This window comes from Haliotis asinina, chromosome 12 (genome assembly GCF_037392515.1).
Source record: "Haliotis asinina isolate JCU_RB_2024 chromosome 12, JCU_Hal_asi_v2, whole genome shotgun sequence".
In the NCBI taxonomy this organism is placed as follows: Eukaryota; Metazoa; Mollusca; class Gastropoda; order Lepetellida; family Haliotidae; genus Haliotis; species Haliotis asinina.
In genome coordinates this window covers 47,058,554-47,074,910 of record NC_090291.1, presented here as the reverse complement: position 1 = coordinate 47,074,910, position 16,357 = coordinate 47,058,554, and the positions used below count along the sequence as shown (strand labels likewise).

Below are 16,357 nucleotides of genomic sequence, written 5' to 3'. Positions count from 1 at the left end.
AAGTATGGCTTGATAGGCGCCATTTCTACCTTGGTTCCAGAACAGTGTACTGTCCCTTACATTTGAGTAACCTCAAGTTTGTAATGTTCACTCACCTGTCGCATGCAGAGCCTCAGTTTGAAACACAGCTTGCAGAGGTGGGAAATAGATAACTAACAGCTGACCAACAATAGAACCTCCTACAGCAAGCAGGAAAACTTTGTTGGTTAAAAATCCAACTTGAAATATAGACTTTGTCTGAAACAAACATAAGACAACATTGGTGCAATATCATAAGCATAATATATTCTTCAAAAAAAGCAGGGGAACTGTACTTTCAGAGTATGATTGTCGAAACTTGGAGATATATGGGATTGAATCAATGTTGATACAATAATAATGGATGTTTAGAGAATGCATCACCACATGGATTTCATTCAAAGCAAAGCTGTTTGTTCAGTTATACCCCTCGTTAGGTGACCGGAGTATGACATAAAAATTTCAGATTTTCAATTTTCAATTTTCAGTTAGTAGTGTGTGATTTGACCCTGAAAACCCTGACCATGCACAGTTGCAAGAAAATTATCAAAAAAAATGGTCTACAGTGATTTATCGACCTGGCTGAAAAATGTCAAGATTTATGATGACACCCTATGGACATGTAGGAGGCTCCCAGATTGTTCAAATGCTTCCAATACATTGTGTTTGCATGTGGTGATGCTGCGTACACAAGATAAACGTCATTGCAACGCTCCTCAATGAGTTTTCTTCTACCAAACTTCAAAGTTTCCCCTACTTTTTCAGAAGAGTACATTTTCCATGAGAATTTTTAAACGATTGCTTCAGTTAATCATGTTAGCATCAATATCATACTACAATTAAGTACAATAGTTTGATGAGGAGGAGGAGGATTAGGATGCAACTCCACCTCATTGTCTCTCTGTATCTTCTGAAGCCATTTTGTAGCACAGTAACAATAAGTGTGGCAATGGGTATTCTCGTAGACTGTTAGAGCAGTTTGTATATTCTGTACATGTATTTAACAGGTCGGACATCAGAGACATGTGCAATAAAGGCAGCCAGCCACATATGATTGGGACTATAGTATGTACACCATCTCAGCTGTACTGATAATGATAGTGATGACTATAACATACCTGTGATCTGCAGCTGAGAGCGTTGAACATATCAAAGAATACAAAACATGTGAAGGTCATTGTTGTATCTCTTGGTGTGATCTTGTTGTCACTCATCTGAAACAGTCACCATGTACGTTACAGTGAGTCAGGTCTCACACCATTATCAAGCATAGTGACAATGTGACACCTTGATGTGTGATAAATGAAGGAGGTCTGAACATTCTTTGTTTGTCCATTCTTCCATGTTACACAACAGAATGAGTAGCACACTGCATACTTGTCTTTTAAATCATTTCAATATCAAAATAGTGAAAACACAATAGTATTTCTCCTATTTTCATATTTGGATACCTGAGATATGGGTGGCACTTCCATATCGAAACAGCAGTTTCACATAGTTATTGAAACTGTACATGTTGAGATATGAAAGGAAGTACAAGACTATGTAGACAGTGATCATACAGAATCCCGTTCACTGCAGAGTGAGTGAGTGAGTGAGTTTAGTTTTCCTGCTGCTTTTAGAAATATTCCCTCAATATCACAGCTGGTGACATAGAGATGGGCTTCACATATTGCACCCATGTGGGGAATCAAACCCAGGTTTTCAGCAATCATGCATTAGAATTTCAGCATGTACATACCTCTCTCCAAAATACCCATAATGTTCCGCTGACAATGATAAATGCTGACACAAGGATCTGAGCTATGAGTCCTCGTGTTATGATTGGGTCCTGCACTCGGCGCGGGGGTTTTCGTATCACATCATGATCCACCGGCTCAACACCCAAACTGAAAAATATATTTCATTACTTGAAGAGTATTTATGGTTTAGTCATCTGTCTGGTTTTCACTGCCACTCTGGATTTTAATAGCTATATGACAGAGCAAGTCTGGATCAGACAATCAACTGATGTACATTGTGTGCTATCCCCCACATCATTATAGACAAGAACATGCACCTTGTAGCCAGTAATATCATCTGAATATATTTGGTCACCCAGATTATCATCTACCTGTATTTGGTCACCAAGTCTATCATCTGATTGTAGTTGGTCACCAAGTCTATCATCTGATTGTATTTGGTCACCCAGTCTATCATCTGATTGTAGTTGGTCACCCAGACTATGACCACAATGTATCTGGTCATCCAGACTATCATCTGACTGTATGTGGTCAGCCAAAATATTATGTCAATGTGTCTGGACCAGACAATCCAGTGACTGATTTAAGGAGATATACTAAGCAATGCCTAATGACAAACAGCATTGATATGATTTCATCCTCTGGCACATGTTTCTACTGACCTCTGTGCAGGGGGCCCATCCATGATAATATTGATCCACAATATCTGCATGGCATTCAGTGGGTTGGGGAGTCGCATCACTGTTGACAGTGTGATCAATGATAAGGCAGCTATACTCCTGTTCAATAAAACATGAAATACTGTTTGAACTTGGAGAAAGAAATGCAATTTGATCAAGAGAAATTGCTATGGTGTGTTTGTTGTTGGACACCACACTTAACAATGTTCAATCTATGAGAGAAGAAGGCAAGTAATAGTGTCTTCACCAGAAAAACCAGTGATTAAAAGCAAGAGCAACATTCACGACAACATAAGACAATAAGAGAGAGGTCACAGGGTTCGACCACACGTCTCTCATTTTTCTCATGAAAATGCCTGAACTATGTTGTCATGTAACACAAGACCAAGACACACTCAAGGATGGGAACAAATTATATTCCAATATGAAAATATCAAAACTTACGTGCTAAGCTGAAACCTGACAAAGTTTTTTATGTTATAAAAGATTCCCTTTCCTTCTTCAATAGCAGATCTGAAATAAGAAAATTGTGATTGCTTATTAATGTCATTTCCAAGATTGAAAAAATAATGTTTAATAATTATCTGACTGAGTATGCTAGAACTGTTCAAGACTAGCAACTAGTTGTACGAACAGCATGATCAACCTGAGTTACCTCCCCCTGCACATGTTAAATGTTGCAACTTCAGATAGGTTCATTGCAAACAGATACAGATACAGATACAGATAAATCCAAACTAAGAATTAATGAAAACCACCTATATTCATAAGAGTATCATACACAATGACATTTCTCATCCACTGAAACATTAGAATAATTATAGCTGAAGAGTCGGAGACTTACAATATGGTGGAGAAGTCATCATCTACAAGAATCATGTCAGCTGCTTCCTTGGATACATCGGTCCCAGACTTCCCCATGGAAATTCCAATCTCAGCACTTTTTAACGCAACAGCATCATTGACTCCATCACCCGTCATTCCAACAACCAAACCATTGTCTTGTAAAGCCTGTGGAGATAGACAGTTCCCAGTTAGTGTATGTGTGACTGGTGAACCCCTAAACTGGCTCTACTGGCATGTCTAATGTGTGAATACACACTGGCAACTTTGAGAATTGTATATTTACAATTTACCCACATAGCATCAAAACATCTACCCTGGGAAGGTAAGAGTTTTATGGATCATGCCTTTATGTGTATCACTCTACCCTTCAAATAAACTCACCAGTGTATGTTTACATATCACAAACATTGTGACAAATTATAAACTCATTCTTTGGATGAAAAACTGATCCAGTAACTGAATTTCGTATCAACAAAAGACATCAAGTGATAATGAAAATTTTGATAGGACCAGCAAAAGATATTTTCTTAACATAAGGTCAACTATCATGTTTACAGATAATTGAGTAACAGTAAGTTGGTACATAGAATTGCAGTGACTTACATAACTAGGCCACAGGTGTCCCAACAATAGTATGACCTCAACAAACATAGAATCATAAAAATGCAGATCTGGCAGTGGATCCTGGTACTTCCAAGGCATGTCACTCTGCATAGAGCAGTTAATTTTATGCCTCTCTTCAAATACCAGTAAGTTTCCTTGAGTGTTGCTTACCCTCACAATCTTTAGTTTATGCCTGGGAGTGACTCTGTAGAAGACACAGACCTCAGGGATGACCCTCTTTAGTTGCCCTGGGTCCATTTGATCAATCTCATTCCCTGATAGCGAGGAAGCCCCCGCAGCATACAATCCAAGCCGGGCACCTGCAAATCGAACACAGCAGTTTAGGAAGGGGTTCACAGCAAGAATCGCACCCTAGCCTTTGCAATATAGTGCACATCAAATTTGGATAATGATCTGATGGTTTGCATAGATGGAAACAAAATCTAAGACAAAGACATAAGATGGGAGTACATTGTTCCCTTGAAGGCATGACTTTGTAAGAAAAGACACCCATGAAGACGTGCATGGCAGACTTTCATTTCATGCTAAGTCCACAGTATTTCAAATAACATGATGATGGCTTGCAAATCATCAAATGGGGTGAGTGAGTTTAGTTTTATGACACACTGAGCAATATTCCAGCTATATGGTGATGTTCTCAAGTCGGGACAAGACAATCCAATGATCAAGAGCATCTACAATGACGTGTCGACCTAGTCAGCAAGCCTAACCACCCTGATATAATGAGCACACCTCATTACCTGAGGAAGAATGTTTGCATGGAAGACTAGAATAGACTTCTATTTCATTTTACATCATACTTTCATAAATGCAAACACACGTTTACGTCAATGATTATTAATAAATAAGTCAAACATATCAGAAAAGTTAAAAAGAACCTACCGACAGCTTTGGCAGTTTCTTCTGAGTCCCCAGTCAGCATTTTGATGGATACTCCTCCTCCTGTTAGAGTCCATATGGCTTCCCTGACTCCTTCCCGAGGTGGGTCGATCATCCCCACCATGCCAACAAACACCAGCTTGTTCATGTCTGTGCCATATGCCATTGCTAACACTGCAGGGAGGTCAAAGAGGGAGTCAGTGAGTAAGTGAAACATCTCTCACAGCAAACATCAGCCTCAACATGAGTCTGCAGATAACTGTGTTACATCTGTACCATAGAACTCATTTCATTTGGAAATTGAGATCTAACACTATTAACGCAAAAGCAGTCATTACTGGTTCACATTGATGTCTCTATCCAGCATAGTATCATTATTTTTATAACATTTGGAAAATGACAGCTTTACTAAACCCAAAGCATACAGCGTGCAGTTATTACTGGTATACAGTAATGTCTCTATTACATAAAACCAACAATTTATTACAGTACATTGCTGTTTATATATTGCATTACAAATCTTCATACCTGTGCTAAGCCTCTATATTTCCTCTATGGTATTTTTGTTATATCAAAGAAAGCACGTACCATGGGCCCAAGGCCTCTTTACTGAATCAAGTCTGTCTGTCTACAGTACTCAGTCTTTGCTAAGGAGCAAATAGGTGTCATGCTTATCAAATGTCAAGTAGAATCACACATGTCTGAAAAATGATGCTGTGGCTCAGGTTTTAACAAGGAATGTAGGAAACAGACTCAGGCATGATAGTAAAAAATTGCTGTATTGTAGTGTTTGCAATACTTTAATTTGCCATCAGGGTCTGTTGTCACCTGTAGGCTTTGAAATCGACAGGGCCTGCATGAAACATGATAAAATCTGCAGGACCTGAATGAAATCTGCAGGCCCATGTTGTTAAAGTCCAACCAATAACAACAATTTCGCATTGTTTCTACAAAATCAGTTATCAAAACCTAGTCACAGAATTTTCCATTTGTACCCACAAAGTGGTGAAATACCAGGAAGTGAAACTGTATTTATCAAAACTTCATGGATCATGGGTGATTACAAAACGTTAATAAAGAAAAAAAATGTAGGAAAGATTCCAGTTGAAAATGAAGTCAGAAAATTGACTGAAGGCCTGCAAATATTTGAAACTGCCTGGCCCGATACAATAACAACCACCTCTGGGCCTGGCAATTTCGAACACTGCTTCCATGGGTGAGTGAGTGAGTGATGACTTGGAGAAAGAGGTTCCTCCTGGGCACTGTTGCACAAAGCGATCTTAGCGCTACAATGATTGTAATTGTCATTCTCCAGCATAGGCTTAAGATAGTTGTAGCGTTAAGATTGCTTTGTGCAAGTGGGGCCTGGTCTGTAAAACTCTTACTGGGAATTTTCCAGACATAAGCAGTGGTCAGTCAGTCAGTATCTGTTTGCTTCCATCATAACAAAACAGTCAGTTTTACATCGCCAACAGCAATATTACAGCTATATCATGAACATCAGAATCACCTGAATCTGAACCAGACACAATAAATGATGATAGAATGATCCCTCTGAGTGTAAGGCATGTATTACCTATGAAAACAACAAACATATTACCTCTGAGAGTGAAATACATATTACCTCGGAGTCCTGCACTACCAAGCGCAGCTGCCTGATTGAAGTAGCTGTCTCTCTGTTTCTCTGTGATGGGCAGAGTGGCTCCGTTGTAGTAGTAGAGTGTTGACTGTCGCAGGACATGCTCCAAAGCACCCTTCACGAAGAACAGGGCCTCTGTGTTCTGAGGAAGGTAAGCAGTTGACAATACACAGTCGTAAACTTCTGGCTAGTTTAGTAAACTAAGATGAGGGCCCAAAAATATAAAAAAGAATTCAGACAAACATATCATCTCTGGACAGCATCATTTATTATTGATGTCATCTTTGGATCATGATGAACATGAACTGATCTTGGACACACTATTTCAAGGTGTAGTTTGTCTGATGTTACAGCATTAACCAGTGGACCTATCCATATCAAAATCTATGTTACTAGTTGTAGTAAATGCCAATTATTGCAAGCAAAAGGTCACTTTTTCAGCACTCTAGCCCAGTCACATTCAGTGATATTCAGCTGCTGCATTGTTTGTGAGAAAGTTCGACAACCTCTGCACAGACATAACTCTGAGTTACCTGTCCATATCTTGGACGACACTTGACCGCCATGTACTTGGTCTCAGAGCTGAACGGCCACTCCTGCAAACGATGGAAGTTGTCCCTCACACTGTGCATGTGCATCTGTAAAGTGAAGGAAGGAGTAAGACTAGACTTCAAGTAAAGACCATTAAAACACATCAACCAGAAGAATAGTCTATGGTCTGAATTGAACTACTGTCATCCCTCACAATAACGCGCTTCGTGATACCGTGGATTCGGTTAAACCGTGGGGTAATCCGTAGCTCCCATAAAAAGGTTGTACTGCGATCACACCCCTTCACAAAATCGAAAATAGCTCATCAACAAATCCACTGCTGCGCTCTTATAACTTACGTAAACTAGTGAAATTCAGTGTGGTAGGCAACTGACAGTGTTTATCGTACATATACATTGTGTTTCACATGCTTAAAACATGCAGGGTTTTCTCAATAATAATCGTACCAACATCGTAGCAGTAACTTATGAAAGACAAGACATGCTATCAGTCGAGTTACAACGAGTACTTACAATGTTTGCTGTGATGCAACCCACCGCGCTTTAGCGCGGTAAGACACAGTCATCCCAGGATGTATGGTGTCAGAAACCACATTTTATTTGATTAAATTCAATCCCAATTTTATTAATTAAAACTGTTGACAGACACAACGGAAACACTGTGATAGCATTACCTCATTCCATACGCATACAACTTCCGCTTACCTCATTTGTGAGGGTCCATTTTTATTTTATTATTCTTAGCAGTCACCAACAGATTACAGTCTGGTAATCCATGGACTCAGAGACCCGCGTTATTGACTCATTGAAGTCAGTTTCAACAATTAAATGGACAAATCTTTTTTTTTTTACAATCAAAGTTGCAAGTATCGTGGGAAGTCAGCGGTGACTTGTCAAACTGTCTCCTACGTAAATTGTAGCAAGACAGGCCTGTGTTCATTGTTATGTTAAATATGTTTGCAGAAAACTCACATTATATACTAGCCAGATAGCAATGTAAAATAATCTGTTACAATAACAGCTTAATATGTAAAATATTCTGATAATGGAATAGACGTTCTTTGATGTAATATTATCACATCGTTTTTACCTGAATCACCGGTACATTGGACCAAAACATCTGTGCACAGCTGATCGCTATTTCTGGCTTAATTGAATAACAACAAAGACGGTATATTCACATGAATATATGTCTTTGATAACAGGTAGTGATTTTTTATTGCAAAGTTTGCAGTACATATATATATTTTCATTTTCAAAGTTTGTTTATTTTCACCTTCAACAATACGATATATTTTTACTTGACCCAATCCATGAAACAGCAGTTTTGTTATGTCCTTGGAGTATACGACCTAACTCAGCCTTTGTCCCACATTATGTAATAGGTACTATAACGCGGATGTGTAATAACACGGGGGGTCATCCGTGGACCCCAAGACCCACATTATGGCGAGGGATGACTGTACTATTGAACCTTAGATTCACACATGTGCTACTTACCTTGAGAGAAACAGCTATAAGAGCACCCTCAGTTGGTTGGCCTCTCAATCCGGCCATTGACAACTCTGCATTGTTACAAACACAGCCCACCTGGAATGACATCACAACAGTATTTGTATCTAAGGTTGCAATGATTCGGTTCATCAAATATTGAATCTGACACCTTAGTTTTGATTTTCGATTATCATCATCAATATTTCGATTCGATATTTGAATACCTATTTAAAGTATTTCCACACTGCCAAAACAAAAATTTGACTCCATCTCAAGCAGTTTCGAGAGCTGAAATAAGGCGAAACATGACTGGCTGACGCCGGTCTAACTACGCAAAAAGAACTGCTGCTAGTAGGCATTGCCAAGTTGACAATGCATTTCACGCTTAAACAAGCCGATTCTCAGAGTTAAGTAAGATCTGATGTTTTTACCTGTATGAAGAACAGAATGGAAAATGATCGATTCGAGGGTAAAATTTCAAAAATTTAATCGACTCAAGGTCTGGGTGAACAGTTGCAGTCCTACTTGTAGCACAACTAAAGTACATTTGAATTTACATGTAAGTCTCTAGCTGGGGGCAACACAATTCAGGAAAGATCGTACCAAAAGTTAAGTGCATATAAAGACTTTTACGGTGTAATTTCATCAGATCTGGAATACACACATACAATGAACATTTGTATAAGTTTTGTAAAATATTCTTCTGAGTCTTGGGTTTCATCCTCATCAATTTCACAACCTTTATACATTCCAAACTTTCCTCTATATGTGACAGTTTATTTTAAAACATGTTAGATTTGACATAACAACAGTTAAAGATGTTTCAGAAACTTGCTGAAACAGAAACCCTTACCACATATCTGAAATCAGATGAAAGTTAAAATGAAAATCAATTACAGTCGAGCCCTACCTCAACAACCTTGGCAATTGAGGGATGTGACTCGGGCTTCACCTCTTCATTGTTGCACAGAACCACACCATCTGCATTGTACCCAACACCACTAACCTGAAACACCAGTTATCTCCCTTTGTAATCACTTGTTTGCCCACATCAAACAATTGCACAGAAAGAAATAAAGAGATATGTTTTCTGAATAAACATAAAATTAGCAGAATCTATGAAAGTGTAGACAGGCAAATGGTTGATCTTGGGATGATTTTGTTGGTTTATTGTTTAACGCTGCGCTCAGAAATATTCCAGCTATATGTCGGGAATAGCTATATTCCTGCCATAATTCAGTGATCAAAAGATTAAGCATCGATCTACACATTTGTGATACAATGACATGCGTCAACAAAGTGAGCAAGTCCGACCACACAATCTCATGAGCCACCTCTTATGACAGGTATGGGTTACTGAAGATCAATTTTAACCCAGATCCTCAGAGGTTGTTCTCTTGGAAGCTCTGTCTGTGTTAACTAGTGGTTAACATCAGCCATGTGTTATTGCCCACAAACTGGTAATAAGACTGTGTGATTTACCTCTGCCTGTGTACCATCAGCTGAACAGATATGGGTGACAGTCATCTCATTCTTTGTCAGCGTGCCAGTCTTGTCGGAACACACCACATTCACACAACCTGGAGACAGACATCAAGCCAGTGAGACAAGGCAGCATTAACGTCTACAACCCATACTCATCAACACAGTGTCTCATGAAAGTCAGGATCCTCAATATATATGTGTACCTATACTACAGATGCATATACTACAAACTTTCTCTGGTCCCTCTACAGATTTAAAAATCTGTCTGTTATTATCAGGTTCTTGCACTGTGCTACATACATGTCTGACCAAGGAGGAGGTGGGTCTATATGCTAGTAAGTGCCAGGATTCTGCATATGTTAGCAATGACAGGAGCCAGAGACAATGTACACAGGAACACCCATCCAAATATGAGAACAAAGCTGTCAGCTTAGTAATAATATCAAGCATGTGGGTGCCAATTGTGTATCTTTGAATGAGTACAACATGCAAAGCAAACAACTTGTTAACAATATTGGGAACATCCAGTGAATGTGGGACAGCTATATATCAGGTTTCTGTTTCTCCCATGAGGAAATATACTCTGCTGTTATTCCTTTTATTCCCAATGTAAAGTAAGTGCACAGGACATGTATACACATGAGTTTCAGTCTTCCACTGTAATGAATAACGTATGCAGTTCGATTCAGAGTGAATCTGCAGCTTTCAATGTATTGACTTCACATTATGTATGGTCTTTGCACATCTCAAATAAGTAGTTACCGACAAGATTCGTCTCCATCAATGCCATGATTCACTGCCCGTCTAATCTTGTCTACTCACCTAGAGTCTCTACTACAGGTAGCTTCTTAACTATTGCCTTCTGTTTGGCCATACGAATGACTCCTATAGCCAGCGTGACAGTGACCACAATGGGGAGGCCTTCTGGGATAGCTGCTACTGCGAGACTGTAAGATCAACATAGGTGTCACAGATCATATTTTCTCTCAAACATCTGTGGCACAAAAAGACAGCTCCAAGTACTTTAACACCTACTGTGAACATACTGGGTGATGTTATCAACATACTCCTTTCCAAACACCTATTGTGAATATATCCATCCCTAGCATAAATATACTATGAGCATAACAACTATTGTCAACACATCCAACACTGACATCAATATAATGTAACACGTAATATAATATAATATAATGTTGTGAACATGTCTGGTGCTGCTATCAACATACTACTTATCTAACACCTATTGTGAACATATCGCGTGATACATCAACATACTACTTACCTAACACCTATTGTGAACATATCGCGTGATACGTCAACATACTACTTACCTCACATCTGACCATGTCTGGTGCTGATATAGACACACTACTTACCTAAAACCTCTTGTGAACATATCAGGTTTATGTTAATCATACACTACTTTCCTAACACCACATCAAGGACTGTCATCAATATACTAACATAACACCTGTTGTGAACATATCTATGAGAACATAAAGATACTACTTACCTAACACCTATTGTGAACATATCTATGTGGACATAAAGATACTAACTACCTAACACCTGTTGTGAACATATCTATGTGGACATAAAGATACTACTTACCTAACACCTGTTGTGAACATATCTATGTGGACATAAAGATACTAACTACCTAACACCTGTTGTGAACATATCTATGTGGACATAAAGATACTACTTACCTAACACCTATTGTGAACATATCTATGTGGACATAAAGATACTACTTACCTAACACCTATTGTGAACATATCTATGTGGACATAAAGATACTACTTACCTAACACCTATTGTGAACATATCTAGTATTCCACGCCCCTGAATCCAGCCTAGCAGCATGATGATGCCAATTATAAGGAATGAGTAAAAGGACAGCTGTTTGCCAAGTAGGTCCATGCTGATTTGTAGCGGAGTCTTGGGCGACTGAAAGTAGATAACACACACATCACACACAGTACCGAATATTACTTATATTATGATGCAAAAACTAATAAACATGCTCAAATTTATTACAAAATCAGAATACCAAAATATGTAACACTTTTCAAGTTAGTAACATTACAATACTTCTTTTAAAATTTATTCTTATTAAGATGCTCTGATTCCTTATTCTAATTACATACATACTGGAACATTCAGTCATGAGTCAGTACATACTACATGAGACGATATGAGTTTTTACTATAATAGTTTTAACAATATTTTCAATCCAGTTAAAACACAGCAGAAAATGGGTACCCAGTGGGATAAGCCATATGACTATAACCTTCTAGTGCCTAACAGGCAGCTTGGGTTTTTTTTATCCAGGGTAATAATATGACTGCTTTGACTGCGCTATGAGCATTCATCTCGTAAATGGAATTTGGCGCAATATTAATGCACGAATTATTATTAACTCCTCACCTCTTCACCTTGCATCATTTTAAAAATTTCACCAAATTCAGAGTTGAGTCCAGTCCCGGTGACAATTCCCTGAAACACATGAACAATCAATAAACCACAAACCACTGACAGAGAATGATAATGATAGTGTTTAGAACAAGACTGTGCTACACACACACTGCTGACATCCAGACCTACCTTTCCTCGTCCTGTCTGGACCAGTGTCCCCATGAATGCGATATTCTTCTTATCTGATATGCCATTAGTGGTCTTCTTGTTCTGTGTTGCTATAGTTTTGTTCAGTGGGCACGGTTCACCTGTGAAGCTAGATTCATCTATGGACAGGTCAACTGCCTGGAAAAGAAGAAATATTTATTTATTCGGTTTAAGATTAAATTTGTCTGAAAATAACTAACTGCATTGACGTTTCTTTAGGGTTGATTTAATATGTTTTTCCTACATTGTCTATCTCAATGAATAATATATGAAATAGTAAGTTAGTGAGTATGGTCTTATGCCACTTTTAGCAAAATTCCAGCAATATCACCACAAGCAGGCTTTCCACATTGTACCCATGTGGGAATCAAACTTAATGCTTTAAGCACTACGCTACCCTACTGCCCCAATAAGAAATAGCCTATATCTAACAAAACATTCAGGATCATCTGTCATGTTTGCTTGAAGACTTATACCCTTCATTAACTCGGAACAGAATCTCCTAAATACCTTGTAACTTACTGGTTACTTTGTAACAATATATCCTCAAAACTGATAATTAAGGATTAACTGCCCCTTGTGTAGTAATCACTGCACCAAATCTCAGGACTTACATCCTTGATTCACTGAGGGCAGATGCATAATTCCTTGCTGTTTATATGTTAGTGTGTGACACGGATAATGAATGAGTCAAAGCACTGAAACCTTATATGGCGTCAATGAACCAGTCAACAGTGAGAATAGTTGAAACACGTTTTCAAACATCTGAAAGTTTAACTTACAAGTTATACTCTTGCGTTCATCATTTGAAAGACTGTTATTTCTTGACATTCCATCTACATATGAATCATTCTGTTAGGTTCACTAGAGCTTCTTCATAAGTATCATAGCAACTGGATTATAGTTTAATGAAAGTACTACGTTCCTTCAACTTATTGTACTGACTACCCACCTCAAACAGTCGTATATCAGCAGGCACTCTATCTCCAATACTGAGATCAACGATGTCACCAGGAACCAGCTCACGGGCTAAAAATGTTTCTGTTTTGCCATTCCTCACACTTTGAAAGAAAAACACATAGTCATTCAATCTTATTGACATAATATCAAATTCAAAACATATCGTCGGAACCATTGTGAAATGAGAACACGAACCCCAAAATCTATACCAACATGTCCACATTAACTTGTTTCTGATTTCAAAATAAATAAATCACTACTCCTGAATTAGATATAGTGAGTGAGTTAAACACTGCTTTTAGCAATATTTCAGCAACATCAGAGGACAGCAGAAATGGGCATCATACATTGTATCCATGTGGAGAATCAAATCCAGGTCTTTAATGGAGTATATTTTTGCACCTTCTTCAGTTGAATGAACAAGATCACTGTTGTATCACGTGTAATGACACAGCAATCTTTTTCCTAATTTATCATTCACCTGATGAAGGAGTAGAAAAATGCTCAGAAATGTCATATCCCTCAAAAGAAAGAAGTTGAAGCTGACATCCATCAGTTCTCATCCCTAGATCATACAAATATGTTGTGGAACAGATTACAACACATTAACAGATAATCTTAAAAACAGCAACATGAACATCAAGGTGTTATTGTTGAAAATAACCTTAGCACTAAGACTACCTTAAGTCTATGTTTATGGAAGATGTTCACACTCACCTTAGCATTAAGACTACCTCAAGTCTATGTTTATGGAAGGGGTTCACACTCACCTTAGCGCTAAGACTACCTTAAGTCTATGTTTATGGAAGGGGTTCACACTCACCTTAGCGCTAAGACTACCTTAAGTCTATGTTTATGGAAGGGGTTCACAGTCACCTTAGCGCTAAGTCTACCATAAGTTTATGTTTATGGAAGGGGTTTACAGTCACCTTAGCACTAAGATCACTCCGTACAGTGGCACCCAGGCTAATAGCTGTTTTAACTACACACAGTCCATACCATCAAGTACTCACCAATGGCACTGAGGAGGGACTAGCTTAGTGAGGGCCTCCAGAGACTTCTCAGACCGATATTCCTGGAAAAGACCCATGTAAGGTTGATTTATTAGTCATACAAGATTTGCAAATATACTGCAGTGATATTACACTGGCACTCTTTATGAAACTCACAACAGTTACTTTCACATTTTTGTGTTTGTGCTGTTTAAAGAGCATTGTTCCAGCTATGTTCCAGCTATGTAAAGGCAAGTGGGAAAGATAATCCTTCAGTTGACATGATGTGTATGACATAGTGCTATGGTAACCGAGTGTTAAGAAGTAGACCACCTGATCCAGTTGGACACCCCTCAAACATGGGTTACAGAAGACCGTTTCAACCAAGATCTTCATGGGAAGTTAAAATACGTATACAAATATATATTTGACAAAAAATCATTTCCCAAAATATATATATACACTAGTGAGTGAGTGAGTTTAGTTTTATGCCACACTCAGCAATATTCCAGCGAATGGCAGCGGTCAGTAAATAATCAAGTTTGGAACAGACAATCCAGTGATTAACAGCATGAGCATTGATCTGCGCAATTGGAACATGTGTCAACCAAGTCAGCAAGTCTGACCACCCAATCCTGTTACTTGCCTCTTACGATGAGCATAGTCACCTTTTGTGGCAAGCATGGGTTGCTGAGGGCCTGTTCCGCCCCAGACCTTCATGGGTCCACATATACACTAAATATCTTAACTTTCCCTTCCTGTCAAATCCCCCTTACAAAGAGTGCCTTTACATACCTGAATGAAGGCGACTGTGGAAACAATAAGGATTGCCTGAAAACAAATAACATTGCACCTTGTTAGAAAACAAATAACATTGCACCTTGTTAGAAAACAAACAATACCGCATCTTGTTAGAGTCCTAATATTTTTTGCTGTGTGACAAACTGGAAGCATACTCTAAGATATTTCTGATCATTTACAGAAGATTCAAGAAAAGATGTTTGGCATCGGCAAGGGGGACAACTTACCACTGTGATACTAACTGCATCGTCAAACTGTCGCATGAAGACACTAACCACTGCTGAGGCAAGGAGCAGCAGTATTAGAGGATTGTTAAACTGCAAGAAAGAAAATATACAGATACAATGCTTAAATATCACAAAATTACTTTCTCTATTTTCTGTCATCATGGCTACTGCTACAGTTTCTAATTGATTTGTGGCTACATCTGAGTCACATAACCAAAGCTTCTCAACAGCTGTCAGGTATTCAAATCTTTGACTAAGAATATGAAGACGGTTGTTGAATGCCAAAGTCAGCAAATAATTCAAAGATCAATATACAGTTCAAACCAGGAAGTCAAGTGGTTGAAAGCAAAGATACTGGTCTTAATGACACACTGAAAACATTGATCGTCGTACATATACCCAAGTGAGTGAGTGTGTGTGTGGGTGTTTAGGTGGGTTGGGTCCAGTAAATTTCATGCAATAAATACCCAAAACACGCTCACTGACCTGTCCGAGAAACTTCCTCCAAAGAGGTTCTTCTTTGGCGATTTCAAAGTCATTCGGACCATACATGGTCTGTCTTCGTCTTGCTTCCTCATCAGAGAGACCGGCCTGGAGATGGGTGCGGCATGCTTCCTGAACCTCCTCCACCGACATGCACGACACGTCCGTCGACCTCAGCAAAGTCATCATCTCCTCAGATTGCTGGAATAGTAACATCAGTAAATAATTCACTGGAGTAGTTGTGTGGACAATAGTAATGACTAATATGGGCCTGAACTCTATGGCATGCACCCAGTCCTAGAGAACAG

The 16,357-nt window shown here is 38.7% G+C and overlaps 1 protein-coding gene across 3 annotated transcripts in view; it reads right to left on the bottom strand.

The window, feature by feature from the left end:
• The window catches only part of LOC137258357 (calcium-transporting ATPase type 2C member 1-like), a 127,292-nt gene that overhangs the window by 84,915 nt on the left and 26,020 nt on the right, over positions 1 to 16,357 (bottom strand). For all 3 annotated transcript variants that reach the window (XR_010954627.1, XM_067796009.1, XM_067796010.1), the window contains exons 2-23: positions 16,053 to 16,250; positions 15,567 to 15,656; positions 15,334 to 15,369; positions 14,560 to 14,621; positions 13,539 to 13,647; positions 12,569 to 12,724; positions 12,392 to 12,460; positions 11,769 to 11,911; positions 10,781 to 10,905; positions 9,956 to 10,053; positions 9,384 to 9,479; positions 8,480 to 8,569; positions 6,962 to 7,066; positions 6,414 to 6,570; positions 4,793 to 4,963; positions 4,061 to 4,209; positions 3,285 to 3,451; positions 2,885 to 2,953; positions 2,423 to 2,539; positions 1,760 to 1,907; positions 1,137 to 1,232; positions 96 to 237 (exon numbers count right to left, since the gene is read on the bottom strand). Coding sequence is in view for 2 of the 3 variants with exons in the window: in XM_067796009.1 (XP_067652110.1) it covers positions 96 to 237; positions 1,137 to 1,232; positions 1,760 to 1,907; positions 2,423 to 2,539; positions 2,885 to 2,953; positions 3,285 to 3,451; positions 4,061 to 4,209; positions 4,793 to 4,963; positions 6,414 to 6,570; positions 6,962 to 7,066; positions 8,480 to 8,569; positions 9,384 to 9,479; positions 9,956 to 10,053; positions 10,781 to 10,905; positions 11,769 to 11,911; positions 12,392 to 12,460; positions 12,569 to 12,724; positions 13,539 to 13,647; positions 14,560 to 14,621; positions 15,334 to 15,369; positions 15,567 to 15,656; positions 16,053 to 16,250 (2,593 nt within the window). In the remaining variant the exon portion in view is untranslated. The remainder of the gene's footprint in view (positions 1 to 95; positions 238 to 1,136; positions 1,233 to 1,759; positions 1,908 to 2,422; positions 2,540 to 2,884; positions 2,954 to 3,284; positions 3,452 to 4,060; positions 4,210 to 4,792; positions 4,964 to 6,413; positions 6,571 to 6,961; positions 7,067 to 8,479; positions 8,570 to 9,383; positions 9,480 to 9,955; positions 10,054 to 10,780; positions 10,906 to 11,768; positions 11,912 to 12,391; positions 12,461 to 12,568; positions 12,725 to 13,538; positions 13,648 to 14,559; positions 14,622 to 15,333; positions 15,370 to 15,566; positions 15,657 to 16,052; positions 16,251 to 16,357) is intronic.